Raw genomic sequence first — 23,600 nt, 5'->3', positions numbered from 1 at the left:
CAAGTGTATACCCACTCACCTTTTGAGGAGTCTGTGGAGTTAAGGAATCCTGCTCATCTGGACCGTGTGGCCTCCCTCTGGGGCCCTCCCCCTCCCCCTCATCATTCTAGACTATGCTGTGGGTTCCCAGAACCCTAGAATTCCCAAGCCTGTTTCCAGGGCCTGAGTGGGCCTCTTCCCTGGGTCTTCTGACATGCGGAAGGAATTTGGATGTACAGGCTGGCATGTTCATCACCTCTGTCTGATGGCACTAGCAACGTGGGACAGAGCCTGATGGGGAGAAGAGAAGTGATGGGCTGGAGGTGGGAGCCAGGGCTGACTTTCTTCATTTTCCTGTTAATATATTCTATCACAGCACTCAAAGGAGTCTGAGAGTTCTAAATTTGAACTTGGCCTTCCAGGTCATTATAATAGTGCGTTTGTCAAGATAGGAAGAGAGAACATATTTTATTGAACCATTTCTTAGCTTGATTAATTACTTCTAAGTGTTTAGGTACTTGAGTCCTGGATTGGAAAGATTCCCTGGAGAAGGAAATGGCAATCCACTCCAGGATTGTTACCTGGGAAATCCTGTGGACCTAGGAACCTGGCAGGCTACAGTCTGAGGGGTCACAAAAGAGTCAGACACAACTTAGCAACTAAACAACAACACGGGCCTCCACACCCCATCATTTTAAGAGAGGGACTGCTCTAGTTCTTTCTTGTATAAGCAATTGCTTTCTTTGGTACAAATGTACCCGATTTTTGTATCAGTTTTCTTGTTATTAAAATATAGGTTGTTTTCAGTTTTTTGTTATTATAAACTAATAATTTAGAATATCTTCCTTTGTGTATACATGGAAGAGTTACCTAGGTATCTAGTAGCAGAATTCCCATGCTTAAGTTTTAGGGGCCAATACCAAACCTCCAGGTGTGCACACCAAGTTTTAGTCCCACCAGGAAAATATGAGCATCCCTTTGTTTCACATCCTTGCCAATTGATGCCATCAGCCTTTTACAAATTGTGCCAATACAAGGAATGTGAAGTTGCACCTCATTATGGTTTCAATATTATTAGTTTATATATTATTATATAATACTATATAAAGACCTACTCCCCAGGTCAGTAGGTGCCCAGCATGCTACTGGAGATCAGTGGAGAAATAACTCCAGAAAGAATGAAGGGATGGAGCCAAAGCAAAAAGAATACCCAGCTGTGGATGTGACTGGTGATAGAAGCAAGGTCCGATGCTGTAAAGAGCAATATTGCATAGGAACCTGGAATGTCAGGTCCATGAATCAAGGCAAATTGGAAGTGGTCAAACAAGAGATGGCAAGAGTGAATGTTGACATTCTAGGAATCAGCGAACTGAAATGGACTGGAATGGGTGAATTTAACTCAGATGACCATTATATCTACTACTGCGGGCAGGAATCCCTCAGAAGAAATGGAGCAGCCATCATGGCTATGAAAAGAGTCCGAAATGCAGTACTTGGATGCAATCTCAAAAACAACAGAATGATCTCTGTTCGTTTCCAAGGCAAACCATTCAATATCACCGTAATCCAAGTCTATGCCCCAACCAGTAACGCTGAAGAAGCTGAAGTTGAACGGTTCTATGAAGACCTACAAGATTTTTTAGAACTAACACCCAAAAAAGACGTCCTTTTCATTATAGGGGACTGGAATGCAAAAGTAGGAAGTCAAGAAACACCTGGAGTAACAGGCAAATTTGGCCTTGGAATATGGAATGAAGCAGGGCAAAGACTAATAGAGTTTTGCCAAGAAAATGCACTGGTCATAACAAACACCCTCTTCCAACAACACAAGAGAAGACTCTATACATGGACATCACCAGATCGTCAACACCAAAATCAGATTGATTATATTCTTTGCAGCCAAAGATGGAGAAGCTCTATACAGTCAGCAAAAACAAGGCCAGGAGCTGACTGTGGCTCAGACCATGAACTCCTTATTGCCAAATTCAGACTTAAATTGAAGAAAGAAGGGAAAACCACTAGACCATTCAGGTATGACCTAAATCAAATCCCTTATGATTATACAGTGGAAGTGAGAAATAGATTTAAGGGCCTAGATCTGATAGACAGAGTGCCTGATGAACCATGGACTGAGGTTCGTGACATTGTACAGGCGACAGGGATCAAGACCATCCCCATGGAAAAGAAATGCAAAAAAGCAAAATGGCTGTCTGGGGAGGCCTTACAAATAGCTGTGAAAAGAAGAGAAGCGAAAAGCAAAAGAGAAAAGGAAAGATACAAGCATCTGAATGCAGAGTTCCAAAGGATAGCAAGGAGAGATAAGAAAGCCTTCTTCAGCGGTCAATGCAAAGAAATAGAGGAAAACAACAGAATGGGAAAGACTAGGGATCTCTTCAAGAAAATCAGAGATACCAAAGGAACATTTCATGCAAAAATGGGCTCGATAAAGGACAGAAATGGTATGGAACTAACAGAAGCAGAAGATATTAAGAAGAGATGGCAAGAATACACAGAAGAACTGTACAAAAAAGATCTTCACGACCCAGATAATCACGATGGTGTGATCACTGACCTAGAGCCAGACATCCTGGAATGTGAAGTCAAGTGGGCCTTAGAAAGCATCACTACAAACAAAGCTAGTGGAGGTGATGGAATTCCAGCTGAGCTATTTCAAATCCTGAAAGATGATGCTGTGAAAGTGCTGCACTCAATATGCCAGCAAATTTGGAACACTCAGCAGTGGACACAGGACTGGAAAAGGTCAGTTTTCATTCCAATCCCAAAGAAAGGCAATGCCAAAGAATGCCCAAACTACCGCACGATTGCACTCATCTCACACACTAGTAAAGTAATGCTTAAAATTCTCCAAGCCAGGCTTCAGCAATACGTGAACCATGAACTTCCAGATGTTCAAGCTGGTTTTAGAAAAGGCAGATGAACCAGAGATCAAATTGCCAACATCCACTGGATCATGGAAAAAGCAAGAGAGTTCCAGAAAAACATTTATTTCTGCTTTATTGACTACGCCAAAGCCTTTGACTGTGTGGATCACAATAAACTGTGGAAAATTCTGAAAGAGATGAGAATACCAGACCACCTGATCTGCCTCTTGAGAAATTTGTATGCAGGTCAGGAAGCAACAGTTAGAACTGGACATGGAACAACAGACTGGTTCCAAATAGGAAAATGAGTATGTCAAGGCTGTATATTGTCACCCTGTTTATTTAACTTATATGCAGAGTACTAGCAACCCACTCCAGTGTTCTTGCCTGGAGAATCCCAGGGACGGCGGGGCCTGGTGGGCTGCCGTCTATGGGGTCGCACAGAGTCGGACACAACTGAAGCAACTTAGCAGCAGCATGCAGAGTACATCATGAGAAACGCTGGACTGGAAGAAACACAAGCTGGAATCAAGACTGCTGGGAGAAATATCAATAACCTCAGATATGCAGATGACACCACCCTTATGGCAGAAAGTGAAGAGGAACTAAAAAGCCTCTTGATGAAGGTGAAAGTGGAAAGTGAAAAAGTTGGCTTAAAGCTCAACATTCAGAAAACGAAGATCATGGCATCCAGTCCCATCACTCCATGGGAAATAGATGGGGAAACAGTGGAAACAGTGTCAGACTTTATTTTTCTGGGCTCCAAAATCACTGCAGATGGTGACTGCAGCCATGAAATTAAAAGACGCTTACTCCTTGGAAGGAAAGTTATGACCAACCTAGATAGCATATTCAAAAGCAGAGACATTACTTTGCCAACAAAGGTCCGTCTAGTCAAGGCTATGGTTTTTCCTGTGGTCATGTATGGATGTGAGAGTCGGACTGTGAAGAAGGCTGAGTGCCGAAGAATTGATGCTTTTGAACTGTGGTGCTGGAGAAGACTCTTGAGAGTCCCTTGGACTGCAAAGAGATCCAACCAGTCCATTCTGAAGGAGATCAGCCCTGGGTGTTCTTTGGAAGGAATGATGGTAAAGCTGAAACTCCAGTACTTTGGCCACCTCATGCGAAGAGTTGACTCATTGGAAAAGACTCTGATGCTGGGAGGGATTGGGGGCAGGAGGAGAAGGGGACGACAGAGGATGTGATGGCTGGATGGCATCACTGACTTGATGGACATGAGTCTGAATGAACTCCGGGAGTTGGTGATGGACAGGGAGGCCTGGCGTGCTGCAATTCATGGGGTCGCAAAGAGTCGGACACGACTGAGCGACTGATCTGATCTGATCTGATATAATAATAGTATTTATATAATATTATATAAATATATTTTATATATTGTTAGTTTATATATTGTTTATATAAATTTATTGTTTATATATTGTTAGTTTATATACTGTTTATATATTGTTAGTCTCTAGTACTTTGAAGTCATACTGCTTGTTTTAAAATTTTGTTTTTAAAAGTTTTATGCAATTTTTAAAAGTTTCTTTCCATTTATAGTTATTACAAAATATTGACCCTGTTCCCCATTTTGTACAATATATCCTTGAGCCTATCTTACACCTAATAGTTTGTATCTCCTACTGCTACATTTCTCCTCCCAAACCCCCACTGGTTTGTTCTCTCTATATCTGTGAATCTGCTTCTTTTTGTTATATTCACTGTTTGTTGTATTTTTTTAGATTCATATATATGTGATATCATACAGTACTTTTCTTTCTCTGTCTGACTTATTTCACTTAGTGTAAAGTCCTCCAAGTCCTTCTGTGTTTCTGCAAATAGCAAAATTTTGTTCTTTTTTATGGCTGAGCAGTGTTCCATTGTGGTATTCCAAAGTATACTACATCTTCTTTATCTGTCTGTTGATGCCTACTTTGGTTTCGTCCATAACTTGGCAATTGTAAATAATGCTTCTATGAATGTTGGGTATGTATCCTTTTAAATTGGTGGTTTTGCTTTTTTCGGATATATACCCAGTAGCGGAATTAATGGATCATGTTGTAGTTTTTATTTTTAGTTTTCTGAGAGACCTCCATACGCTTCTCCACGATGGTTGCACCAATGTACATTCCCACCAACAGTGTATGAGGGTTCCATTTTCTCCATATCCTTGCCAACATTTGTTATTTGTGTTCTTTTTGATGATAACCATTCTGACAGGTGTGAAGTGCTATCTCATTGTGATTTTGATTTGCATTTCCCTGATAAATGGTGATGCTGAGAATTTTTTCATGTGTTTGTTGGCTATCTGTATTTCCTCTTTGGAAAAATGTCTATTCAGTTCTGCCCATTTTTAAATTGTTTGATTTTGTTTTGATGTTGAGTTGTATGAGCTGTTTATATGTGTTGGATATTATATACGTTGGCTATTAATCCCTTGTTGGTCATAGTGTTTGCAAATATTCTCTCCTGTTCAGTAGGTTGTCTTTTCATTTTGTCGATGGTTTCCTTTGCCGTGCAAAATCTTTTCAGTTTAATTAGGTCCCATTTGTTTCTTTTTGCATTTATTCCCTTTGCTTCAAGGGACAGATCCAAGAAAAATATTGCTATGGCCTAATGCTTGTTTTTTAAGTTTGTCTTATGTGGTGTCTGATTCTTGGCAGTTGTTTCTTATTTACGTTGTTCTTTTTCTGTCCTCTTAGCAATATATTTTTGCCTGTAATTGCTTTTATTGTATTTTATTTTTTATGGTAAACTGTACAGTTCAATGGCAATAAGTACATTCACGATGTTGTGCAACCATCTCCACTTTCTGGTTCCAGAACATTTTCATAATCCCAAAAAGAAACCCCACACCCATCCATGGGCACACCTCATTTTTTCCTCTCCACAGCCTCTGGTAACCTCTAATCCACATTCTGTTTGCATGGATTTGGCTGTTTTGGAAGTTTCCTGTAAATGGAAACATACATTATTTTTCCTATTGTATCTGGCTTCTTTCACTTAGCATAATGTCTTCAAAGTTTGCCATTTACTTCTGCATGTTACATGTCTTTTGTGAGGGTGTATACCCAGGAGGAATCTCCCTGGAAGTTCCCTTTATTACTAATTGTGCTCTGCCTGTGGAGTCTTCCTGAAATTTTAAATAAGTGACCAAAAAATATATCTGATAACAAAATATTTTCTGCTTTTTACTCAATGTAGAGGTGGCAGAATTAAACGTTTAAGGTAAGTATAGATTTGTTTACATAAAAAGGTTCTAAATTGATTACTGCTCCTGACCACATTTATTTCCAAACTAGTATCTGTGACCTTTGGGCTTCTCTGGTAGGTCAGATGGTAAAGAATCCACCTGCAATTCAGGAGTCCTGGGTTCGATCCCTGGGTTGGGAAGATCTCCTGGGGAAGGGAATGGCTATCTATTCCAGTATTTTTGCCTGGGGAATCCCATGGACAGAAGAGCCTGGCAAGCTACAGTCCATGGAGTGACAAAGAATCAGTGATCTTTACCTACAGACTACTTTAGAATTGGCAAGGTCCCAAGATGGTTTTAGAAAAGGAATAAAAGAAGAACTTCAGCTCTCAAGTCCAATGAGAAATCAATTTAACCAAATTGGGGCATGAAAGATGGACTCGGTTTGGGAGAAGAAAGTGGAGACCTCATTCATGATCTTTGAATGCTTCCTCACTGAGAAAAAATTTTAATATGTTTCAGGCCAAGGACTTACCTGGTGGTCCAGTGTTTAGGACTCCAGGCTTCCTCTGCAAGGGGGGGCCGGTTTGATCCCAGGTCAGGGAACTAAGATCCCACATGCTACGTAGGACTTCCTGCTCTTCACTGTCTTCACTTGCTATGCTTTTTCTCTGTCCTGATATGGACTTAGGGCAATGATGCCAAACTTTCGCTGCACATTGGAATCACTTGAGGAATCTTTTAAAGATGCTGGTGCCCAGATCCTACCCCTGGACGTTCTGATTTAATTGGTATAGGGTATGACTTGGGCATTGGGGTTTTTTAAAAGGCCATGGGTGGGGCTTCCCTGGTGGCTCAGTGGTAAAGAAACTGCCTTGCCAATGCAGGGGACAGGTGTTGGATTCCCAGTCCGGGAAGATCCCACATGCCTTGGAGCAACTAAGCTTGTGCACTGCAACTATTGAGCCCGCGCCCTAGAGCCTGTGCTTTACTACAGAAGAAGCCACAGTAACGAGAAGCTCTCGCCCCTCAACTAGAGAGCAGCCCCTGTTCTCCGCAACTAGAGAAAAGCCTGCACAGCAACCAAGACCCAGCACAGCCAAAATAAATGAATAAAATTATTTTTTAAAAAAAGGCCATGGGTGGTTCTCATGGGCAGTAGGGTTTGAGAACCCCCCTAGTTAAAAGGACCAGAGAAATAGGTCAACCTGGGGAGTTGTCTACAGTGTTGTGGCACCTGTACAGTTCGCCTTGCTTTTGGTACAGTCATAGATTACAGTCAGCTCCTCCGCCCCGCGCCTCTCCCATTCTGGGAACCTTGGCCAACTGCACCTGCGGCTCACCACAGTCAGCAGTCAGGGGGCGCCTCTTCTTTGCAGCCGGTATACTCTGGGTAACACAGTTGTGGTTAAAGCAGACCAGTTTCTTCGGCTCCACCCTTTCCCTTCCCGCACACTCTACCTTAGACTGCTCCTGTGTTCTCCGCTGGTCTACTCTGGTTTTCCCCCATCTTACTAGGGGTTCCAGATTTGGTGAATCATTCTGCCTCTAGTAACTGGCAGTCGAATCTCAAACATGAGGTACAGTCGTATAGAGAATAGGAGTCTCATGACTTGGATATTTTTCAGGGTTGGTTTGATTGACGCCACTTTATACTGTAGACTAATGTTCTCTAGATTTTTATCTTTCACAGGTCTTGGTTTCTTTCTCGCTTGGCTGGCATTGTGGTGAGCTATTTCCTGTATTCTACACAAACTGACTAGCTCTTTGATTCTGTCCACCCTCCCCCCATGAGGTGTTGGGGAGCAGAGCAGGTGAAAGGAAGAGGTGTTTTGATACAAACAACTCTTGAAAAACAAGACTCTCTAGAGAATGGATGTGTGGAGACAGTGGGGGAGGGAGAGAGTGGGATGGATTGAGAGAAGCACTGACATCTATACACCACCACGTGCAAATTCGATAGATAGTGGGGAGCTGCTGCGTAACACAGGGAGCGCAGCTCAGGGCTCTGATGACTTACAGGAGTGGCATGGGAGGGCGGCTCAAGAAGGATATGCATATGGCTGATTCACGCTGCTGCTGTACAGCAGAAACTAACACAACATTGTAAAGCAGTTGTATTCCAATTAAAAAAAACAAACTGGGGCTCCCCTGGGGGCTCAGTAATAACGAGCAGGCGATAAGGGTTTGATCCCTGGTCTGGGAAGATCCCACATGCCTCGGAGCAGCTAAGCTCATGTGCCTCAGCTATTGAGCCTGTGTTCTAGAGCCCATGAACTGCGACTACTGAAGCCTGGGATCTCTAGAGTCTGTCTGTGCTTCACAACAAGAGAAGCCACCGCATAAAGAATCCCCCGCAACTAGAGAGTGGCTTCTGCATACCGCAACTAGAGAAACGCGCCTGCAGTAATGAAGACCTAGCACAGGCGAAAAAAAGAGAGAGCGAGCGAGAGAGAGAGAAATAAAATTATTTTAAAAAATAAAAATAAACTAAAACCAAGACTCTCCCTAAGGTTATCGTTTTCTTGTTGGTCTGGTTGTGGAGCCCAGGGTTGACCCTATGTTTATTGACTTGCGAAGTGCCAAAGCTCACACGTGTGAATATCTAGTTCAGGAACCTAGCTTAGAATTTCATCCAACAGGCCCAACCAGCAACTCCCAGCCTGACTGCACACTGAAATCATCTGGGGTCCCACCTCCTGTCAAATTAAATAACCGTCTCTGAGGGTGTGGCCAGGCTTAGGTATTTCTCAGCACTGCCCAGTTGGTTATTATGTGTAGCCAGGGATGAGAACCTCTCTGCAGGCTAGACCTCATCTGTGGTTGGGGAGCACTTCCTGCCAGGGTTAAAATAACCTTTCATTCAGTGGCTGGAAGAAAAGAATGAAAAGATCATTTGTTTTTAGGCTTTTGGCTTGAGATTCCTGAGAGACCTTCTTGCCTCTCCCAAGGCCATCTTCACTCTTTTTAGCAAAGTTATCATTCCTGTCCCAACTCATGCTCTTTGAAGTTTATCTGCTCCAAGGGCAGGCAGCCTTCTGCAAACGCTTGTCTCCCCCTGGGCAGCTCATAAGGGCTTATAAGGGTGAGCTCTTTTCTGTGCTGGGAGGTGGGGAGTCCCATGGCTGTGAGTCACGAGAAGGTCACCTTGAACATGCTTATCCAGGTGTGCCCTTTGGTCCAGCAGCATTAGCATCACCTAGGAGCTTGTGAGAAATGTACGCTCAGCCCTCATCCCAGACCTCCTAATCAGGGACTCTGGGGGTGGTGTCTAGCAATCTGTGCTCTAACAAACCTTCTCAACGATTCTGATGTGAGCTAGAAAGTTGAGACTCACTCCGTAGGTCTGGGACAGGGCCTGAGAATTTGCGTTTCTGACAACCTCCTAGGTGATGCTGATCGGGGGACTTCACTTTGAGAACCGCTGGTTTTGAGAACCCCAAGAGGCCTTGGGAGATTTTCACACCGTTTCCTGGCTAAAGCCTCATAGCCAGTATTAGGGACCTGGAACTGAGACAGAGTGATCAGAAGAAAGTGAGAAGGAAGCTTCTGCGTCTTAAACCTAAACATGACCTCCATCAAGCCCTGACCATAACAGGTTCGGCTAAAGGTTGAATCAGTCAGCTGCTGAACTTGTCTCCTCAATGCCAATCATGAGAAACAGTTTCTTTTCTTTTTAAAAAAATAATTTATTAAATGTTCATGTTTGCTTGATGAAGTACTAGACATAGCCTTTATGGATCTGGGAACTGCCATAGAAAATAGACTAGCATAAGTGGGCTTGCTCAGTCGTGTGTGACTCTGCAACCCCATGGACTGTAGCCCACCAGGCTCCTTTGTCCATGGGATTTCTCAGGCAAGAATACTGGAGCGCGTTGCCGTTTCCTATTCCAGGGGATATTCCTGACCCAGGGAGCAAACCCTCGCCTGTTGAGTCTCCTGCATTGGCAGGAAGATTCTTTACCAAATGGCACCCCCTGGGAAGCCTGAAATAGTTTCATTTTTTCTTTTGGCCTCTCTGCCATGTATGCAGGATCTTAGTTTTCCAACCAGGAATTGAACCTGTGCCCCCTGCAGTGGAAGCATGGAGTCTTAACCACTGCACTGCCAGGGAAGTCCCAAGAAACAGTTTCTATCATTTATTGTGTCCCTCCTACACCATATTCTTCCTTGGTAGCTCAGATGGTAAAGAATCTGTTTGCAATGCAAGAGACCCAGGTTCGATCCCTGGAGAAGATCTCCTGGAGGAAGAAATGGCAATCTACTCCAGTATTCTTGCCTCCCGTGGACAGAAGAGCCTGGTGGGCTACAGTCCATGGGGTTGCAAAGAACTGGACACAACTTAGCTACTAAACAATAACAGCAACAAGGGAACAGTAACTGGGATAATCTAGCATGGCTTTCTTTTTTTTTCTTTTTGGTTTGGAAAATTTTCAGTCCTGTTTGTTTTTATTTTTCCAGATTATGTTTTTAATTTTCTTGAGTTCTGGGTTCAGTGATGAGCTTTTCCTCTTATATGAGTCACCTTTTATTTCTCATGTTACCTAGCCTCAGTTTTCCAAAATAAAAAGTAAAATATTTCCTCATAGGCTATAAATAACAAACAGATCCAGTACCTGTCACTTAGAAAATATGTGATAAGTGTTAGTGTCCGTACTTCTGGTCTTACTTGCATGCATATGGGCTGCTACGGCTGCTAAGTCGCTTCAGTCGTGTCCGACTCTGTGCGACCCCATAGACGGCAGCCCACCAGGCTCCGCCGTCCCTGGGATTTTCCAGGCAAAAGTACTGGAGTGGGGTGCCCACTAAGTCATTTCATTTGTGTCTGACTCTGTGGACTGTAGCCCACAGACTTCTCTGTCCATGGGATTCTCCAGGCAAGAATGCTGGGGAATGCTGGGGAATGCTGGGGATCTTCCCAACCCAGGCATCAAACCCGAGTCTCTTATGTCTCCGGGACTGGCAAGCAGGTTCTTTACCACTTCCCAGTGCCACCTGGGAAGTCCTTGGTCTTAGTTACTCCCCAGATAAGTGAGTGAGAACTGCCCCACTTTTTTGAAATTAGGGTGGAGATAAATCCTCTAAGAAGCTTGGAAAGGTCTAGGAAATGTGGGAAAACAGATCAGGGCCTCCCAGGGATGGAGCTGCAGGTCAGAACCCAAGGCTAGATATGACATGTTGCTGACTGAAGCTGGGTTCAAGGTGAGGATTATAGAATCTAGAGGAATGAATAGTTTGCCTGAGGATGGAGATGAGAAATGAAGAGTGATCTGGGCCCTCAGACAGGCAGCATCAAGGACCCAGCCAGCACCATGTGTGCTGGCTGGGCTCCTCCTATGGGCATGAGTGTCTTAGGTGGGCTGGGAAAGCCCAGACTCTTGGGGCTCCAGGCAAAGGGCTTCTCCATAGGCTTGCCTGGCTGCCTTTAGTTCTTTAGAGGAAATACTGACTTCCAGGACCTTGGAAGTGCCCCACTGCCCCTTGGCAAGGGCAGAGTAGGTGCAAGACAGGTAAGACCGAGGCTGTATGTTGCTGGAATCTGGAGAGGAGCTGGATCTTCAAGTATGACCTTAATCCGGCCATAGGTGAAGTACGATTGTCTTGGCACTGTGACCATAACATCTGGACTGAAGCTCAAAGGAAAGAAAGGTTCTTAATTCCTCCCACCTACCCGCTGTCCAATATCTCTGAGCTGGAGGGTAGAAGCTGCCTAGCGGTGGGGTGTTTCAGTGAGCTCATTTTCTGCTCTGGATTGAGAGGGTCATTAGTGGCAATGCCCAGGGGAGTGAGAGGTCTAGAGAGGTAGGGAGGCTCACACATGTCTGGTAAAAGCTGTACTGGAGGGGTTTCCTGCTTTGGGGTGGAGGCTAGGCCCCTTCCTGCTATAGAATCTCTTCATAGATGCCCCCCTCCAGTGATGGTTGGGAAAGAGATAAGGTGTAGTTTTGCCTAGCCGCTGAGGGCTCTGGGGAGTGGGGGCTGTGGGGGAGCAGTTATCTGAAACCACAAACCCCAAGAGCAAGCAGAGAGCTGATGTCAGCTTTATCAGGGAGTGCCAGAAACACACTAAAAGCCAGGACTCCTGGTGAAGAAAACCAGGAGAGTGCACGCCCTAGAAAATGGCTGGGATACACGCTGTCAACAGAGCCTGACCACCTGCCCTTGACTTTTACATGAGGCAGGAAGTGTGGGAGGGCTGGCTGGGTTTTAAGGGCTCGGGCGGTGGCTGCCATGGTTGTTGATTCTGACTTTTCTTTTGGGGTTCCTAGAGCTAGATCCAAAAGCAATGCCAGTGTTTCAGAAATGCCCTACACACAGATAGTGGCATTTGAATAGTGGCTTTCAAACACCAGTTCTTAGAGAATAACTTTTATGTAGGTGTTTGCATTACAAAAATCACTGTCAATTTCAATAAGATCATTTTGCAGTCAGTTGCATTTCTGTTTACAGTGACAGTGAAAAACAATGGTGACAACTGCTTTATGTTTAATATTTGGGAAATGAAAGAGAACTATGAAAAGAAAGATTTTAATTCTCAGTAAGAAAAATAGAATAAGACTTGAATAAATGAAGAGATTTTTTTTTGTCCTAGAATCAGAAGATTTAAAATAGTAAGATGACATAATATATAATCTAATGTATGGAGTTAACACAAATTAGTTTCCATATGATATTTTGTGGAAATTGACAAAACAATAATACAATTTCTATAGAGAAAATAATAGTTAAGCACATTAAGGAAATTTTTGAAAAGAAATGAACCAATAATAGGCTAGATTATTCTGTTAACATTTAAAATGTGGTACAAAGGACATTTATATTGTATGGTATCAGATGCAAAGCAGAATAGTAGATTGATAAAAACATAATAAGGATTCCCTGCATTCTAAATTTACTAAAAAGTTAACAAACAATAGTTCTGGACAACAAAATAGTAAGAAAGAAATCCTATTCAATAGACATTACTGAGAAAAGATATAAAGCACTTCTGTCCTCCTCTGATGCTGGTTTTCAAAATAAGCTCCAGATATTTTAAAGTTGAAAATATCTTTTTTAAAAGTGAAACAAAATGATATATTATAGTTACCCAGCTGTGGTGGAGGAATTAATTTCTCAAGTATTAAACAGTGGGCTAAATTACAAGTGGTGAATTGGAAGGATCTGATTGCATAAAAATTGAGCAATAGAAAGCTTAATAAGTTCTTGATAAAAAGGGAAAAGTGCAAAACTATTTGAAATAAACAAGGCTGGTAAAGATTAGTATTAAAATATAAAGAACAATTATAAATCTATAGATAAACAGTTAAAAGATATGAACAAATAGTATAAGAGGAAGTATGAGCATCAAACCTACATTTGGAATATTTCAGTCTTGCTAATAAAGTGCAAATTAAAAGCATGAATCTATATCTTAGTTAAGTAGCAAAAGTGATAAAACTCTATATTAATGTGTTTGGAGGGAAAGAGACACACTCTCTAGGTTTACTAATATGTTTTCTGCAGAGCAGGAGATCAAAATGAAACAAAAACCACATAGGCAATACTCTCAAATAAATTTCAAGAAAATAATGTGAAAGAGGAAAGGTTTATAAAGGTGGTATAGTGAATATCTGGCCATTACCTAACCACCTGACAATTTGATAATGGTTGTACAAACTGGAAAATATTAAGATCCCATCACATTAGCAACTATTAAAACCATAAATCTGAGGATGGTGATGATATTATAGGGAATGTACATATATAAGTTAAGAAGTAGAAGACATTCGTTAGGTGAACATTGGTAATTGTCAAGTTATGTTTGTCTGATGAAAACATCAGTGCCCATCAATGTCAGTGTCTCAATGCTTGATCTAATAAGTCAGTGCTTGTGGGACGTCAGTGTGATTATAATTTGGGGGTCTTGTTGAAAGGCAGATTTTGATTCACTTGACCTGGGGTGGGGCCTGGGATATTCTAAATCTGTGATAATGGTAAAGCTACTCCTCCAACATTTTTAAGAGCAAATGTTTAAATCTCTGCCATGCAGTCTTGTGACCACTAGTCATATGAGGCTATTCAAATTTAGATTAATTGAAATAAAATGGAAAATTTAGTTTCCTAAGTCTTACTACCTATATTTCAAGGGTGCCTTAGTCATGCATGGCTTACATCTCAGAAAGCTCGGATTATAGAACAAGTCCATCATCACAGAAAGTTCTGTCAGACCTGAATCATCAGTCTTAAAGTGAAGGGGATTTTTATCACTTTTTTGGTAAAGTTGTTTGAATGTGATATAAGCTTGTTCCATTCGTTTGTAGTCAGAAATCACATAGGTATACATTCATAGAAGTAATAAAGCAAGGGACAGTTTCGTCTAGTCTAGTTTGATCAATGAAATTCTTTTATCCCATTGATTTTATTGTCATTCCATAAATGTGTTGTCTTAATTATTATTTGCCTCTCAATGGGCAGTCATTTCCACTAAATTGGTTTCAGTTCCTTTGCTACTTTTTCCTCATCTTACGTAATTAACATATACTAGAGGAGACGTTTAAAGAAGGATTGCGATAAATTAAAGCATAACGTGTGTGTTGTTAATCAGCTATACCTCAATACAAAATAAAAAGTTAAAAAAAAAGAATACATGTGTATAATTTATGAAGAGATCCTCATATTCTCTTTTCCTATCTACGTGTTTCATCAATTTATATTTTTAAAGTGTATTCTTGAAGCTGGACCAACCTTGTGTTAGTTACCCAAGGATGTGAGCATTGATTTTCATTTGAAAGGTTTCCTGGATGATTGCTTTTTCTTTATTTTCTGTGAAGTGGAAATGCTGACTATTGTTATTTTCTTCCAGGAATTTATGCAAATATTCTCACGAGGTTCTCTCAGAAGATAACTTCAGGGTCCTGACAAACCATGGGCTATCTGGACTGAACCAAGAGGAATTAGCTGTGCTCCTTCTCCAAAGTGACCCTTTTTTTATGCCCGAGGTAAGTTCTGATTCCTCAGTTTGAAAAGCAAGGAGAATGCCCTTGGCAGTGTGGTGTCCTGTGTGTGTTGGAATGGGGGCAGAGAAAACCTGGCACCAGGGCTCTGTAGGTGGCAGTCAGCAGGTGGTTGTTGCTAAGTGACCGGGAGATGCCAACACTTTCCTTCTTATTTGAAGTTTAATAAGTATTTGAGTCTGGAATGCCTCCTCCCCTGGGCTGCTAGGGAACCCTGTGTGAGCAAGTGTGATCTGAAGAACTAGCAATAAGACTAATTGATGCCTTACATCCGAGTGACTTCCTGGAAGAGGTGGGCTTTGAAGCAAGATTTTGGAAGGTGACAGGGTACATTGCTTGAGGCTAAGTTGTAGCAAAGAGATCTCAAAATGTAGTGATTCAAGTAAAATATTCCTTTGTTTCTCCATCTCTTAGTAGTCTAGATCTGAGGTCACTAAACTGTACTCCATGGACCACATCCCACCTGCTGCCTGTTTTCGTAGTTTAATTGGAACACAGCCACACTCATTCATTTATATATTGTCTATGACCGCTTTCTCATACAAGAGTGAGATGAGTATTTGCAACAGAGATTGATGGCCTGCCAAGCCTAAAATATTTACTATTCGATCATTTATGCTAATAGTTTGCTGACCTTTGGTCTTGCCTAGAGGTAGGCAGGCAGGTAGTCTGATGGTTAGGCAGCTGAATTCCATGATGTCATGTAGGGACTCAGCAGTAGGTCAGCCTTGTTATCTTATATATAATAGATCTGTTTTATTACTGGACCAGTAGATATCTCTTTTAACATATGGCTTCCTCCTCATGGTACAAGGAGGCTCTTCTCAGTGTCATCATTTTTCTAGCCAACTGGAACGCAGAGAAGGAGTAAGTAAAAGACAAGCTGCTTCCTTTTTAAAAAGATGTGAAAAAAAAAAAAAAGATGTGACTTGGATATTATATCTCTTTTATTGTATGCTCTATCTCATTTGCCAGAACTTATCACATGACTGCACTTGGGGAGAAGGCAGGCTGGCAAATGTAGTTTTCTGGCTGGATAGCTATATATCCAGCTAAAACTTGGAAGCTTCTATTATTAGAAGAAGGATAAGAATAATCTCAGATAATTAACAGTCTCATCCACCTAGGAATATTGACTTGAAAATCAGATGATTCTGCTTAAAGAATGGTATCTGAGAATGATCTGAGAAAAATCCTTGTGTACAGAAGTTAGCCTCACATTGGAAGAGAGGCCCAGAAACGTAATGGAAGCCTCAGGTTGAGAGGGTGGAAGGGACTGAGATAAGATAACAAGGTTGAAATTCGGTCGTGCTTTTATGTATGACAAGATAGCTATTAGGGACATCTGGAGGGTTAAACATCTTTTGACTCTAAGCTCAGTGTGTTTCCCTGAGGACTTAGGAAAACTTAGGACACGTGGGGTGATTTTGCGTTGATTACTGAGCTCAGGCAAGATAGGAATGCAAGATACTCTGTAAAAATGTCTTCAGAGAGGAAGGGTGGAGGAGAAATATTTAACTATATGTAACTCACTTCCCCAGGCATTCTTTCATTTATGTACGTGAGTTTCTCTCTCTCTCTTTCTGTTTCCAGGAACCCAAGGTTCAGAGGTCTTAGGATCTCTATAGCCCCTGGCCTATGTGCCAGCCAGCGCAGTCCTTCCTGGCTACCAGTATGGGGAAAATGCCTTACACCCTAACTTGTTAAAGGTCACGTTGACTAACAGAGGCACCCTCTCCTTTCCCTTTCATGTGGAAGAATGATGACAGTTGAACGCTTATCATGACTCTCGAGAGTCATGGGGTTGCCCGGGGTCCAACTTAGTGTTAAACTTGCAGGGTTGGAAACGTCACTCACCAGGTCAGCTCTCTGCTTCTGTTCTCCAGAATCACCAAGGACTTGCTATATCACGTCCCTGGAGAATAAGGACTGGTGGCTCTTCCTTTCTCTAGGAAAGAACCCTCCTAGATGGTGCTGTTGCTGACTTAGCCCAGAAAAAGCCCATCGACAAAAGTGCTGGGAGGCTTCTCGTAGGAGGACGCTGACGTTAATCACACAGAGTCTTAAGTGTCACCTGAGGCTCCCTTACAGTGTCCGTGGATTTTAAGAATTCGGTACCGTGCTTAGAGGGTAGGGTGGAACGGTTTGTGCTTGAAGTTTATTTTTAGCCGATAACTTAATTGCCTCTTGCCACGTGTTGGGGTAGGATCACAGACTAGCAGACTGCACTGTTTCCTGGGACCAGAGGTCTGAGAAGCTGGTTCCTGTGATGGGGAATCAACTAGAGCATCGATGGCCTAAGTCTCTATTTGACTATTCTGGGCAAGAGTTGTCTCTAAAGGAGCGTTTTAACTTGGGGGAGTAGGGCGGAGTATTTTCAAGGTTTTAGAAGGGAGGGGAGTGGTTAGCCAGAGTTCAGCTAGTTCCAAGGATAGTTGATCAAGGATGGTTCCTCCACGTCTCTAAGTTCTGTCTTTGCCACCAACTATGTATGTCATCTTGGACAAGGCATTTCATCCTTCAGGGTCTCACTTTACTTACTGTTTGCTTTGCACTCATTCAGCTAACACTCAGGAGTGCAAAGGTAGCACTGAGTTAAATCCTGAAGCCAATGGTGGACAAGGCACACGCCTGCCCTCAAATACCGAACACGTTCACACTTTTCCACTTTGCTTAACCTGTGAGAACATAAAAGCATAAACCTGAACTTCCTGGTAAATAAACATGGATAATTGAAGTGCATTTATTAAAAGGGAGAAATGGGTCTCATTTGTTCTGGCAGGAGCAGTCTTTCTTAAACATCAGAATAGTACTAGGAATGTTAATCAAAGTATCATTTGTGAAGTTGCTAATAATCCTTGTTTTACTTGAGCCTCGAGAATTCTGGCTCTCAAGCTTTAGTGTGGGTCAGAATCACCAGGAGTGTCTGTCAAACCCAGATTCCTGGGCTCCTCCTCTGGCCATTCTGACTGTAGATACGGGGAAGGGCCCAAGGGTTTGTATTTCTAGTTAGTTTTCGGTTGGAGCTGATGCTGTTGGTTCAGGGACCACACTTTGAGAACTGTTGGCCAAGAGTCTCGATTCTGGCTCATAGACTCTATTACAATGATATGTATTTGCATCAGGTTTAGAAGTTGTTTGTATGGCTCAATCATGGTTGAATCCATGTCTTTCCCACCTGGATACACCACAGTGGCCCATGTTGATCTGGTTTGCTCAGAGTCTGTTGAAACAACTTACAAATGCGTTTGTGTTTAAGCCTCTTTGTGTAATGATTCAAACATTTGCATCACATTTTGTATTGTGCTCAAGACATTACGTATTTTATTATTTAACCTGCTCCACAACATGGTTAGGTGAGGGGAGCAAATATTTTTGTCCTTTACAGCAAGGGCAAGAGGCTGGGAGTAAGTAAGTAACTCAGATGTGAAGTCACGTATAGCTGCTTCCAGCTGCAGACTTCAACCAACATCCTCTAGTCCTGTATCACAGGGTCTGGCCTCACTGACGATACTTCTCCTGCTTCCCTTTCAGTAAGAATTACATCTCTGTAGAGCTAGATATGTAGATATACCTATTTACATATAAAAATGATCAGCTATCACTTGGTCTTTTGAGAAACTGCCACATTCTGCCTAGCTCCCAGCAGCTGAAGACAAGACCTCACATCCTTTTTTTTCTTCCTTTTGACTGTACTACGTGGCACACAGTGCCCCCTGCAGTGTTCTTCTAATTGAGGATGGTCTTTTAATTGAAGATGTGTTGATATCCAAAGGTGGGCCTTCCTCTTTGGGATTCCTTTATATGTAGGGCTCCCTTTGATTCCTGTTTTGTTCTATCTATACCTGGCCGTCTTATATTGATTCTTCCAAAAGAGGTTAATAAAAGTCAAGTTTCTTTAAGTTAGTTTGTAGACCTCTTCTATCCTAAATAAGTCACTGATTGAATATAACTCAATAGAGATTATAGAGTTATGCACATACATTTTTTTCCTTAGATATGTCTCTGCTTCTGCTCACGTGCTCAGTCGTGTCTTGACTCTTTGCGACCCCATGGACTGTAGCCCACCAGGCTCCTCTGCCCATGGGATTCCCAGACAAGAATACTAGAGAGGGTTGCCATTTCTTTCTCCAAGTGATCTTCCTGATACAAGGATTGAACCTGTGTCTCCTGCAGCTCCTGCATTACAGGCAGATTTTTTTACCTGCTGGGTCATCAGGGAAGTTTATATCTGTGCTTCTGTTTTTTTTCTTTTTCTTCCAGGAAATAAGAAAATATGAATTTTTTTCTTACCAGGAAGTAAAAAAAAAAGAATTTTTATTTTTTATTTATTTAATCAATATTTGTTGGAGTATATAGTTGATTTACAATGTTGTGTTAGTTTCAGGTGTACAGCAGAGTGAATCAGTTATACCTATACATAGATCCAGCCCGTCCATCCTAAAGGAAATCAGTCCTGAATATTCATTGGAAGGGCTGATGTTGAAGCTGAAACTTTAATATTTTGGCCACCTGATGGGAAGAACTGACTCATTTGAAAAGACCCTCATGCTGGGAAAGATTGAAGGTGGGAGGAGAAGGGGACGACAGAGGATGAGATGGTTGGATGGCATCACTGACTCAATGGACATGAGTTTGAGTAAACTCTGGGAGTTGGTGATGGACAAGGAGGCCTGGCGTGCTGCAGTCCATGGGGTCGCAAAGAGTTGGACACAACTGAGCAACTGAACTGAACTGAACTGATACATAGATCCACTCTTTTTTAGATTCTATTCCCATATAGATCATTATATTTATACGAACTTTCCTTAATGTGTGGCATATAGAGAAACATGTTTTCTTTCTGGCGCTTGTTTCTTTCTTCTGTAGATATGCAAGAATTATAAGGGCGAGGGTGGAAGACAGATTTGTAACCAGCAGCCCCCGTGTGAAAGACTCCACATCTGTGAACATTTTACCCGAGGGAATTGTGGTTATGCCAACTGCTTCCGGTCCCATAACCTGATGGACAGAAGGGTGCTGGCCGTCATGAGGGAGCACGGGCTGAGCTCAAGCGTAGTACAGAACATCCAGGACATCTGCAATAGCAGGCACCGCCAGAAGAAGCCCTCAGCATGGAAAGGTAAGCGTGGTGGCCTTCTTAACAGGATAAACGGAAATAAACAGAAATCACAAGGAGAGGAAATCCCTACTTATACTCACCCTACCTCATCGTGTAAAACTATTTTGCCTTTCAGACCTTGTCGATATGCATACACAATTTTTACATAATTATGATCATAGTATATGTGTGATTTTGCAATTTGATTTCATGCTCTTCCATGCATCCACACCACACAGACACACTTCACACTCGGGCACGTTGCCAACATATATGCACCTCTCACTAACGGACATGTGCCACACACCATATGTGCAAACCTCACGTACACACACATAAACCCCTCACGTGTCCACCATGTATGCATATCACACACACACATGCACACACTTCATATAAACATATGTGAACCCCACATATAAACATCACATACAAGCACACCACACTTTTTGAACACACGAACACACTTGCTCACTCCCTCGCTTCTCTCTGCTTCCCAGGGCTGTGACTTAACATGTTTCTAGAAAGAGGTCAATTTTTTTTTTTTTTAAATTTTGGATATCGCTGACTTAAGCTTGGGCATTTGGGGGCCAGATGAACAACTCTGGATAATTCCAAGCTTCGATGAAATCAGACCTTTCCTTATTTTCTTTTTTTGTTGTTGTTTTAAGTGTTGTGACTTCTTAGCTTAGGTACACCTGTGTCACAATATGGGTGAACTCTTAGTGATTTGGGGGCACTCATCTCTGATGAGCACTAGTCTGTCTCTCCATTCACCCTAGCGGTGAATGTGGACTTGAACTTGAGGACTGTGGACAGCCCCACCTAAGACAGTGGGCATTGAGGAGCTACATCTAAGTCCCATGAGAGAAGCCGAGAAGAGCCAGGGTTGGCTCAACCTTTATCCTAGGCCAAAGGTGGTGTTTTCTGCTGGGCTGGCAGAAAGTGGGGATTCTTCCATTGTCATAACCACCTTGTCAAGATTTTCACACAAATTAATTTTTTTAAACTTCTTATTGGATTTTGGAGAATAGTCAATTAACAATGTTGAGATGGTTGCAGGTTCGCAGCAGAGGGACTCAGCCTTATATATACATGTATCCATTCTCCCCCAAACTCCCTTCCCATCCAGGCTGCCATAAGCACGGAGCAGAGCTCCCTGTGCTACACAGTAGGTCCTTGTTGGTTATCCACTTTAAATATAGCGGTGTGTATATGTTGATCCCAAATTCCCTAACCATCACTTCCCTCCATCCTTCCCCCGCTGGTAATCATAAGTTCCTTCTCTAAGTCTACGAGTCCTTTTCTGTTTTGTGAATAAATTCATTTGTATCATTTCTTTTAAGATTACCCATATAAGGCATGTCATAGGATATGTCTCATCTATTTGACTCACTTCACTCTAGTATGAAGTAGTATGACCCTCTAGGTTGTCATACAACCTACAACAAGCAACATACATACTGTGTTGCTGCAAATGGCATTATTCCATTCTTTTTTAATGGCTGACTAGTATTCCATTGTATATATGTACCGCATCTTCTTATTCATTCCTCTGTCAATGGACATTTAGGTTGCCTCCATGTCGTGGCTGGGCTTCCCTGGTAGCTCAGCAGGTAAAGAATCCGCCTGCAATGCAGGAGACACTGGTCCGATTTCTGGGTGGAGACGATCCCCTGGAGGAGGAAGTGGCAACCCACTCCAGTATCCTTGCCTGGAGAATCCCCACGGAGAGCAGCCTGGTGGGCTACCGTTCATGGGGTTGCAAAGAGTCAGACACAACCGAGCGACTAAGCACAGCACAGCTCAGGTCTTGGCTGTTGCGAGCCGTGGCGGTGTTTGACTCTACAGGATTGCCGAGTAATGGTGCCTGGTTAATTCACTGCTTCTCCAGTGTGAAGGTTTAGGGCTCCGAGGTGGAAAGAGTGAGATCCCTAAAAGTGGTCTTGGGGAATTCCTGAAAAGACTTTTAGACCTCCAAATATACTTACCCAAGAAAACATCTGAACTTCTTTTGCCCGCTGACGAAGTCCCTCCTTTTCTTCTCTCCTGCTGATACTGTTTCTGCTTTACCCCACTCTCACTTCACTCGGCCCCTCTGAGGCCGAACGGGAGGCGGGTACAGAGTTAGTGATGTTAAAGTTACCTTTTGTGGTTTGATTTTTCTTTCCCAGCTCCTCCTCCCCATCGTAGAGACCTGGCATTCAGAGGGAGGAGTAAGAGCAGAGACCGGGGCAGCGAGGAATTTCTTCCAGCAGCTTCAGCTTCTGCCCAGAGGTCCTGCTCACCCAGCCCAGAGCCTACCGGCCACCGCGGCTCTGTCGCAAGTGACGGGCCTGTCGAGGATCTTGCCCGCCAATTCTCGCATCTGGGAAGTCAGGAGTGCCCCCCGCCTGCCTCCAACCCATCTGCAGCTGTCGTTCTTGGAGGAACCCCTCAAGGAGGAGGAAACCAGAGGCTTGCAGAGAACGGCAGTGCAAAGGATCTTTTCTATGGGAATCATAGCCATGCTCCCCTCACTTTTGATTTGAAACCAGCCTTCAACTGGAAGGGCCCTGCATCCTGGCAGAATGACCAGGACACCGGTAAAAAGAGTTGGCTTCCCTCCAGTCCAGTCTTCTCCTCTTCTCCTGGTTCTCCACAAACACCTGAAACCAGAAAGACCACCGCTGTCCTTTCCTCTGACCATGTGAATGCGGAGCGCAGGAGTGGGAATCAAGATGGCCAGCATTTCCCGCTTTTTGCTGATAAGGCTGATGGCATGGCTGTAGATACCACTTCCGCGAGACTGGCAAATTACCAAACTCCAAGCAGTAGACAGAGAGAAAAATCGTTACCTAGGAATCCAGACACCGGAACACCTCGGAGTCATCTGCCCACCGCTGGCCAGATGACTGGGGATGGAGCCGCAGCCTTTGTTAACGGTAATCACACAGAAGAGACCTTCTGGGCTAGTCAGTCTGTCCACAGTGCCAGTAGATGGATGGATAAAGTGATGGATAAAACTACCGATATAGGTAAAACTGGTGCCACTGGGCTTGGCTTCATGGCAGCAGTCAAAGGGAAGAAAGATGTGTTATGCTCTGGAATTCAGGGGTTAACAAGCAGGTCCTGCCCACATGTGGGGAGCCCTCTGCCCCCGTACAAGGCACCACTTGCTCTCCCCAAGGTCCCTTCTTTTTCTTTTCTATAAACATAATAGTTTATACAAGGATGTTATAACATTATTAATTGATATTAACGTAAGTAAAGACACTGCAGTTACACAAAGAAATGTACAATGAACTTTTCATTTATATTCTTTAACGTTTTTCTATACCTAGTTTGTTTATAGCTAAGATGATACTGCATAAGCAATTTTTTATGTTACATACATTTTTTTTTTACTGATTTATAATTTAGCACGTTTCACCTTGGTACAAGGATTCATAAACATCATTTTTACCAAGGTC

General features: G+C 42.8%; 1 protein-coding gene across 2 annotated transcripts in view; it reads left to right on the top strand.

Moving 5' to 3' along the window:
- Positions 1 to 23,600, top strand: part of ZC3HAV1 (zinc finger CCCH-type containing, antiviral 1) — a 51,275-nt gene that overhangs the window by 7,259 nt on the left and 20,416 nt on the right. For both annotated transcript variants that reach the window (XM_061414852.1, XM_061414851.1), the window contains exons 2-4: positions 14,897 to 15,032; positions 19,917 to 20,169; positions 22,323 to 23,072. In XM_061414852.1, the coding sequence (XP_061270836.1) occupies positions 14,897 to 15,032; positions 19,917 to 20,169; positions 22,323 to 23,072 (1,139 nt within the window). The remainder of the gene's footprint in view (positions 1 to 14,896; positions 15,033 to 19,916; positions 20,170 to 22,322; positions 23,073 to 23,600) is intronic.

The sequence above is a fragment of the Bos javanicus genome, chromosome 4, assembly GCF_032452875.1.
Source record: "Bos javanicus breed banteng chromosome 4, ARS-OSU_banteng_1.0, whole genome shotgun sequence".
Taxonomy (NCBI): domain Eukaryota; kingdom Metazoa; phylum Chordata; class Mammalia; order Artiodactyla; family Bovidae; genus Bos; species Bos javanicus.
This window is presented reverse-complemented; position numbering and strand designations above follow the sequence as displayed.